The sequence below is a fragment of the Mastomys coucha genome, unplaced genomic scaffold (assembly GCF_008632895.1).
Source record: "Mastomys coucha isolate ucsf_1 unplaced genomic scaffold, UCSF_Mcou_1 pScaffold14, whole genome shotgun sequence".
NCBI classification, from domain to species: Eukaryota; Metazoa; Chordata; class Mammalia; order Rodentia; family Muridae; genus Mastomys; species Mastomys coucha.
Window position 1 is genome coordinate 74,464,652 of NW_022196896.1, and position 8,395 is coordinate 74,473,046.

The 8,395-nt window shown below is 43.5% G+C and overlaps 1 protein-coding gene across 3 annotated transcripts in view; it reads left to right on the plus strand.

The window, feature by feature from the left end:
* Mfsd6 (major facilitator superfamily domain containing 6) overlaps positions 1-8,083 on the plus strand; it is a 67,267-nt gene extending 59,184 nt beyond the window's left edge. For 2 of the 3 annotated variants that reach the window (XM_031367419.1, XM_031367420.1), the window contains exons 4-7: positions 1,610-1,771; positions 2,549-2,647; positions 3,772-4,052; positions 6,111-8,083. In XM_031367419.1, the coding sequence (XP_031223279.1) occupies positions 1,610-1,771; positions 2,549-2,647; positions 3,772-4,052; positions 6,111-6,317 (749 nt within the window). In that variant the 3' untranslated portion in view covers positions 6,318-8,083. Of the gene's footprint in view, positions 1-1,609; positions 1,772-2,548; positions 2,648-3,771; positions 4,053-5,939; positions 5,965-6,110 lie in introns of all 3 variants that reach the window. The other variant, XM_031367421.1, reaches the window with a different exon arrangement.
* Positions 8,084-8,395: the final 312 nt, after the last annotated feature.

Sequence of the window (8,395 nt, forward strand, 5' to 3'; positions counted from 1 at the left end):
GAGGAGAGGACCTTGGCCCTGTGAAGGTTCTATGCCCCAGTGTAGGAGAATGCCAGGGCCAGTAAGCAAGAGGGGGTGAGATGGTGAGCAGGGAGACGGGGGAGGGAACAGGGTTTTTTGTTTGTTTGTTTATTTATTTTATTTTATTTTATTTTTTTGGAGGAGAACCTGGGAAAGGAGATATTGTAAATAAAGAAAACATCTAATAAAAAAAAGTAAAAAAAAAAGAAAAAGAAATTACTTAGGGCGATCTGTGTAGCAATTGGATTGGAACTATATATTTGAGCCTGGAAGGCTCATCAGTGGCTGCAGAGCTGCAGTCAAGGATTCTGCTCTGCCAGACTCTTGACAGTAGCAATCATTCAGGAATAAGGGCTGGAGCCTCTGAACCCCCTCCTTCCATTCCTGACAGCTGAGAGGTTTCATTCCTGTGCAGCAGTGTTGTACTCATGGCAGCTGTGAGTTCATGATCACCATAGCTGTGCCTTGTCCAGAAGAGAGCATTCTGCAGCCCTGTGCCCGATCGTCTTCCTCCACATTCTTTCTTTCCCCTCTTCTGTCGGGTTCCTTAAGCCTTGGCAAGGCTTCTAGAGCTTACCTATCACTTATTCTCAGCACTCCGTACCGCCGTAATCTTCAATCACTACCATTCACTGGAAAGAGGTTTCTCTGATTAAGGATGGTCGTAGCATTTTTCTATTGGTATAAATATAAATATTTAGAGCCAGGTTGACACTCTATCAGTTTAGCTAACCAATAGTGCTCAGTTCCCCACTAAGATCTAGAATCTTCCCAACCATGTGTTTAGGTTTTTTTTTTTTTTAAAACCAGGTTTCCCTTTTGGATAAGGTCTTGAATCCAAACCAAAAGCAGTTATTATCCTTCTAACAGTGGTACCACTGTTGCAAAAGTGGGCACATCTTACTTGAAAGGTCGGACTTGGAGATCATAGAGTTCACAACTGGGTACAACTATTAACATTTCCTCTCCTAGCAACTTGTACAGCACCCCCTGGGACCTGAAAAGGCAGAGAGGATGTTTCCATCACAGCTTGATTTCTCTATGCTTGCATCCAAGGTGTGCATTGAAGGAGGGGAGAGGTGGAACACATGCTACACTGTGGACAAACCTTAAAGACATCATACTAAGTGAAACAAGCTAGACAAAAGAAAAGACAAATACTGTTATGATTCTACCCCTGTGAGACCCAGAGCAATCACATCCATAGAGATGGAAAGATGTTTGTTTGTTAGGGAATAGCCTGGGGGGTGAGTAAAGGGCGATGATTTTGTTTAGGATGATGAGAAATTGACAATGCTACAACACTGTGAGTGTGTTTAATGCTCCAACACTGTCACTGTCCCTAATGCTACTGAACTATGTTAAAAAAAAAAACAGTTAAAATGACCATCAGTACATTGTATGCTTGAATGAAATTTGCAAAGCAAAAAAATATTATATTGAAGTGGTTTAAATGAAACATTTGTCGTGCATAGTATATCTACGTATTATAATAGGTCCCTGGTTTAATAAATAATTCTTGTCACAGATAAGTGTTATCCAAGGACTGCTGAGCAGACACTGACACCCACCTGCTCTTCTTCCGTAGGTGTCACACATGCAGCCATCTGGGCAGCATGCATCTCTTACCTCAGTGCAGCTGTTCCCCCTGAGCTGAGGACTTCTGCACAGGGCATCTTGCAAGGCCTCCATCTGGGTCTTGGGAGAGGATGTGGTGCCATGATCGGAGGCGTGTTAGTCAATTATTTTGGTAAGAATGAATTTTTCTTTTGGTCCTTTGGGGAAAATAGGGTTCCCCCCCCCAACTATACCAGTATTCCTGTCCTGTTTTTACGTTGCATGGTCATCATAATTGTAAAGCACATGCTCAGGTTGTGAAGATGTTTAAAGCCATTTAGGTAATTCCAGGAAATTAAGTTATGAAGATGTTCATAGCCCAGTCTCCTGGCAAATGACTTGATGAAATGCTGCATAAACCTCAAAGAAGCCAAACAAATGAATAAGCACACTCATATGCTTTTAGTTGAGTCTAGTACCCCATACCTGCTGTAATAATAAGAAAGAAACAGATCCGTTATCCTTACTTAGAAAGGCCTCCCTATTCACTGTCCTTGACTCTGTGTCTTTGCATCACAGTCGGTCTGCCTCATTTGACCTCTTGTTGGAAATCTGAAAGCTGAGACAGTCAGATCATTTTGGGATTTTTGACCGCTTGGTCTTCTGTGCAAGGCACCCAGGGCTGTGTGAATTTAGAGTACTGTTTAAGATCTGCTGCCCAACTGTAGATGAATAGCACTGAGTATCCCGTCGGGATGGATGTGACTGAGAGACGGTCCTTCACCAAGCAGGACCAGCACGGGGGGGTGGGGTGGGGGGGCGCTCCTAATACAGGCAGCTAAGTGAGGGTGCTGACTCACTGTGCTCAGTGAGCCCGTGCTTCCTTTGCCCCAGTGTTGAGACTGTTTAAGGTGGGAGGCTGCTGTATGTTCTGGAATTACCATCTGGCCCGCTCTGCTTATTTTTCAAGGGGCTGCTGCAACCTTCCGAGGGATTGGCATGGCTTGCCTGGTGATCCTCCTCCTCTTTGCCCTGATCCAGTGGCTGGCAGTACCAGATGAGGAAGAAGGTGAGCATTTCCTTTCCTTTCATCTTTGGAGGTGAGCGTAGGAGGTTAAGGGTTGGAGGCCAGGCTTCTATGTGTAACAGGACTGGCCTTGAGTGAGTTTGCAATCCTGCCTCTTTCTTGGCGGTCCCTCGAGAACCCCACTGGCCGGCAGGCAACATGTTCTCAGTGTTGTCTTGGTGGACTCATGACAGAGATGACCCACCTCCTATAATGAGAAGACTGGCTGCTGAGCCGATTGCAGTTTCTTGGTTTTGTTTTATGTCACAGTGCAGGGTCCTATGGAAGCGGTAGTTTCAAACCTCCCTGGAATTCTTAAGAGATTGCAGATTTAAGGCAAATACATAGAAAGCTGTGGTGGTGATTTACTACCAGGAATATGGGGTGCTCTTATTAAACTCTGTGCCTTTACCCGCATTGAACATGTGTCTATGGATGCTTCCCCTGACATGCATGGCCTTTGTTAAAACTGTCACACAAAGAGGAAGGCAGGTCAGCGAAACAGGTCAGCAGGTAGAGGCACCTGCTGCCCCACGCCTGACAACCTGAGTTCAATCCCAGAGACCCACAGTGAAAGGAGAGAACCAATGCCTTCAGGTTGTCCTCTTGGGCCTTCACATGTGTTCTACGTCACTCCCACAAACACTAAACACACACTAAATAGATAAATAATACAATTTTTTGACATCTTAGTTGTGAGCCTAGCCTTTAACATCTGAAACATCTCTCTAGTCCCGATTAAAAAAAAATTAATGGAGGGAGGTCATATCAAATGTAATGTAATGTAGATGACATGAGTCAGGTGATATAAAACTTTTGGTGAAAAGCATCAACCAATAGAAGGCACATGTTCTTGGTCACTCTGTCATCTTGGACTCTCAGACCTGGTCTCAGGGCCTGAGGGGCTCTAGTAAGAGAGAACATTGCTTGTTACAGAACCAAAGAGGAACGTCTGTCTCAATCTCACTGAGCAGCACAGGACAAAGGCCAGTGGTGGTTCTCAATCTCTGGCTGGGAGTATGGGGTCCCAGGTGTGCACTACCACGTCAGGACTATCTTCTCCTTCACCTTTGTTTTAAACATGTAGAAAGCTCAGAAGTCATTTTAACATTATTTTTTCTCCCTAGACAAGACAATGCTGGCAGAAAGGATTCCCGTTCCCTCTAGTCCCGTTCCCATAGCAACCATCGACCTGGTACAGCAACAGACAGAAGACGTCATGCCACGCATTGAGGCCAGACTTCCGCCCAAGAAAACCAAGCACCAGGAAGAGCAGGAAGATGTAAACAAGCCAGCCTGGAGGGTCAGCTCTTCTCCTTGGGTGACTTTTGTCTATGCTCTCTACCAAGTTAAAGAGCTAATGCAACTGACAAGAGACAGCCGTGCTTCAGAGATACAACCTTTACAGGTAACCCTCTGCTAGGCTAGCATGGCGCCTGCACTGTTACTCCCTCCTTGTTCATCAAAACACATGGGAAACAGAAAACAGGCATGTAAGCAGAGGAAATCAGTGGTCTGGGATCACTCTGTCACAGGAGTGTTTACCAGGTAGCATAGGAAGAGAATGTGCTTTATGGAGCTCAGAAAGGCTTCACACAGGCATTTATAGTTCTGCTGCTAAATTAACCCACTAATCTGTGCCTCATATGGCTCTGTCTGATACCCTACTCAGTAAAGTCTGGTCCTGAGAGGCCTCACTTGGGAGGTAAAGGCATGTTCTCTTTTGTTCCAAAGGCTTTTATGAAAAAAGTCAAATGGTATTGATAAAATCAGCAATTATATAAATAAAGTCATATCCCGACTTTGGAAAAGTAATGTGCCTTCTGTGAACAGTTTGGTCAAAGCCATAAATCTACTCCCTTGTTAATCTTTCCACTTTCTTGGTAAGTAATGCCAGCTTCATATTTTCAGTATATTAAAAGGACCCAGAGGAGGGCAGGCAAGATGGCTCAGTTGGTAAATACACCTGTCACCAAGCTTGATGGCCTGAGTTTGATCCCTGGAATCCAAATAGTTGAAAGACATAACCAACTCCTACAAGCTGTCCTTATACTTCCATACTAGTCCATGGCACACTTACATCCACAATGCAAACCAACAAGCAAATAAATGTGATTTTTAAAGAGGAACTTAAAAGGAAAAAAAATAAGCGGGAAAATAAAGAGTAATTTCTTTTTAAAAAATTTGACAAACTACTGGTGATTGAAGAGATGGCCCAACAGTTGTCTGCCACTGCTGCAAAGGACCCAAGTTTGGTTCTCAGCATCCAAGACGTACCCAGCATCCCAGCTGTATATGCCTCTATCTCCAAATGATCTAATGGTACTCATGTGCAGGTACCCATCCACCAACACGCATGCACACACACAATTCGAAATTAAAACAAAGCTTCCTAAAAGAAAAAGCAAGTTTGTCAAACTACCTTAATTAGTCTTGGCTTTAAAAACTACCTGTGAAGTCTTTGCATAGTTTTGACTGAATGACACTTCACTGGTAGCCATATGCGTGCCACTCTGTGCACAATCCAATTTACTCACTCATCAAGCTAGGACTGGACATGAGACAGAGGAGCACTCAGAGGGAAAGGATGTCCCGCTGCCCAGGAGAGGCAATGCTTTCAGTACTTTGGAGAATTCATCCTCACTTCTACGAATGCCCATTAGCCTGGGCAGCATTAAAGTCTGCTTTTCTTCCCCTCTGGTGTGAGTTAAAAATAGTAATAGCTAACAGGTATGGTATTGTATTGTGAAGTAATTACATTTCAGAATCAGAGGAATGAAAGAAAAAAATTTTAATTCAACTACAGAAAATAGAAATGAACATCAATTCATAAGAAAAAATGTTCTAAAGTCATGTTCCCTGACTTGTCCAATCAATGTGGCATTTTACTAACGGTATTGTGGTGTGTTCTCAGATCCCTCCGCAGTGGCTTCATGAACCTTGTGTGCATTCCCTGCTCTGTCTTGCTTAACTATTAGTACTCATTCTGAAATCCTACATGTGCACTAGGACTCTATCACAGGCATTCTTTGGCTGGATATCTTGAGGCTGAGGGTCCTTGTTTACGGAGTGCTATACAGTGTCTCCTGGCTCTTGAATATTGTGGTCTTCCCAGCAGCTAGCATTCTCTTGCCCAGTGACTTGCCACAGGGCTGGGGTACTCTGTAAATATTTTCGATGTATATGTAAATGTAAAGTTGTTTGCCTAGCAGTGTCAAGAACACAGATAAAAATGTTCCCTTAGCCATAGGTGTGTCTGCTTATAGTGTTTGTGTTTTTCATGCGGCTCTGGCAGTTGCACATAGGAAAGGAGATGAAAGGTAAGATGTCTATCCTATTCCTTTATGCATTGGTCCCTGAAGTGGGCTCTTTGAGAGATCACCACACATTTGCTGTGCGAAAATATGTATAATAATTGGATTTATTTTTTTCTCAAAAAACACGGACCATCTGTTTTTCCTTCCAGGGGACCAGTGAGAATCGGGAAGTCTCTCCAGATGGTGGAGCCCAGCGTGCCCCACATGAAACTCACTCTGACTCACCTAGAAGCCAGCCGTCCCCTGACACAGCAGCATCTCAAACGCAGCAGTCCAGCCCTGCTCACCCCAGTGCTACCCCACATGGACAGGGGAGTGGAGAGAAGCAGGCTCAGCCCACTGTGGGAGAACACTGAGGGTCATCTCATCCCCTGCATGGCACTAGGCACCTCAGCCAGGACAGAGGGCGAGGCCCCAACCCTGACCATGCCTCTGCAAGGGGGTACCGCAATGCATACGCTTCTAAGTATCTAAACTCATTACTGTGGAACAACACACACACTCGCGCGTGCGCGCGCGCACACACACACACACACACACACATATGCACAAATGCACAGGCACATGTGATTACATGTTGGCAGGAAAACGGAGACTTCCACAGTCCTGTAGAAACACAGAACAATGTTGAGAAGGAGCCCCTGCTCTTGGTTAGTTCGGTCTGACCTAACTTCTCCACCAAGGTAAAAAGGGTGAGAAACAGAGCGCACACCAAGTTGGGTGAATGAAAGGGCCTCAAGGTCAACAAGGACTTCATCTCCCTCTTCAGAATATTTATTCTAGATATTGGGTTCATAGTGAAAAGCGAGAAGAAAAAAAGTATATCTATAGTTTTATTTGCCTTGAAGAAAAGCATTTTAAAAATTCTAAGACATATTGAAAAGGGAACCAGATGGATGTTAATAGAACATATGCTTTTTTGTTGTTTAGAAAAGTTCAAAGTTTCACTGAACTTTGTACATCCCTAGCAAATATATTTTTATATGCACATAGTCTATAGTGAGCATAGTTCTTTGGGAAGCAAAGCTGTTACTGACTACTGCATACTGCTGAGTTGAGCTTTAAAATGTCCTTGTTGCGATGGGCTGTGAGAATGAGCAGAAGTAAGAGAATATTTCTAAGAACCCAACCAACTCAGTATCCTAAGGCATGACAGACAAGGCTTTTCTAAGCACATCCTTCTAGAGCAGCCTCTGTTGCTGTATTTTACAGTGACCTGGGTTCTAATTAGCTAATGGAATTAAAAAAACTCATTGGATTCCTAAGTCTTAAGCTAAAGAGTACTATTTATAAAGAGCAGGATAAGATTTAAGTGCCTGGAGGAGGGACATGATGTTTAAAAACTTACATTGTAGGTCTGTTTTGTTTGTGAAGGAGTAAGGAGGAAGCCAGGAATGGGAATTCTGGGAATAAGAATGACTTTCTAAAGACTTAAGAAGTGAATCTTAGCATATTCTTCTCCCTGAAACCATAGTCATACACTGAAAACCTTTGGGTTTGGGCTACAAACTACACCAGGTACCACTACAGATAGAGGATGTCTGTGTGACTGCATGTAGTTTGCTCCTAGCAGGAATGCAGAGGCTGTAAGAAGCCCGGGGATGCCTGTGGAAGGGGGATGCTGCTGTGGTTGAATGAGGGTCAGTGATACTGTGGATGAACACGAGAATGGCTTGAAATGGAAGCTTACCCAGCCTCTAACCTAGGAGACAGGATCACCTATACAGGGAAGGCTTCTGCGTGGCAGCTCTGCCTGCCCCTGCATCTGGAGGAAACACTGTACACCTGGATGTCTAGTTTCACCACAAAACACAGCTTGCAATGATGGGAACAATTAAGCAAATGGTTACTTTTGCACTTGAATGGTACTGCACTGTCAACCCCCATGGCTCATTTTAAGTGACCTTTAAAATCAGATGTATTTATTATGCTTGTATAATTATAGAAATGAAGTGGGAGGCAGACTGAGCCCCACCTATGAATGTACAGTATGTAGATTGTGAAACTGACTGTAGGGAATCAGAGCATTGTATCTTGTGTTTACAATTCTGGTTGATTTCTTTGAAAAGCTGCTGTTTTTGGAGATGCATAGTGGATGTATTGAAATAAAAAGTAAATACCATTTTTACATATTTCTTAAATGAAAAACACGTGACCAAACAAGAGAAAATCCTCTGCCCTGTAATGAATGACACCAAATTCAACATGCCTTCGTTACAAACTGTTTACTGTGAGCGTCGATCCAACAATGCAGTAATTTTTAGCCTTTTGAGCTGACACCTTCACGAGTTTGTGGACTTTGTGACTTTTTCTTCCTGTTCTTACAGTGCCATATGTCACTTGAAAACTATTAAAGTGAATTCCAATTAAACTCGATTTGAGAATTTTATAACCTCTCTTGAGATCCTTGGAAATACACAGGGATGTCAAAGCA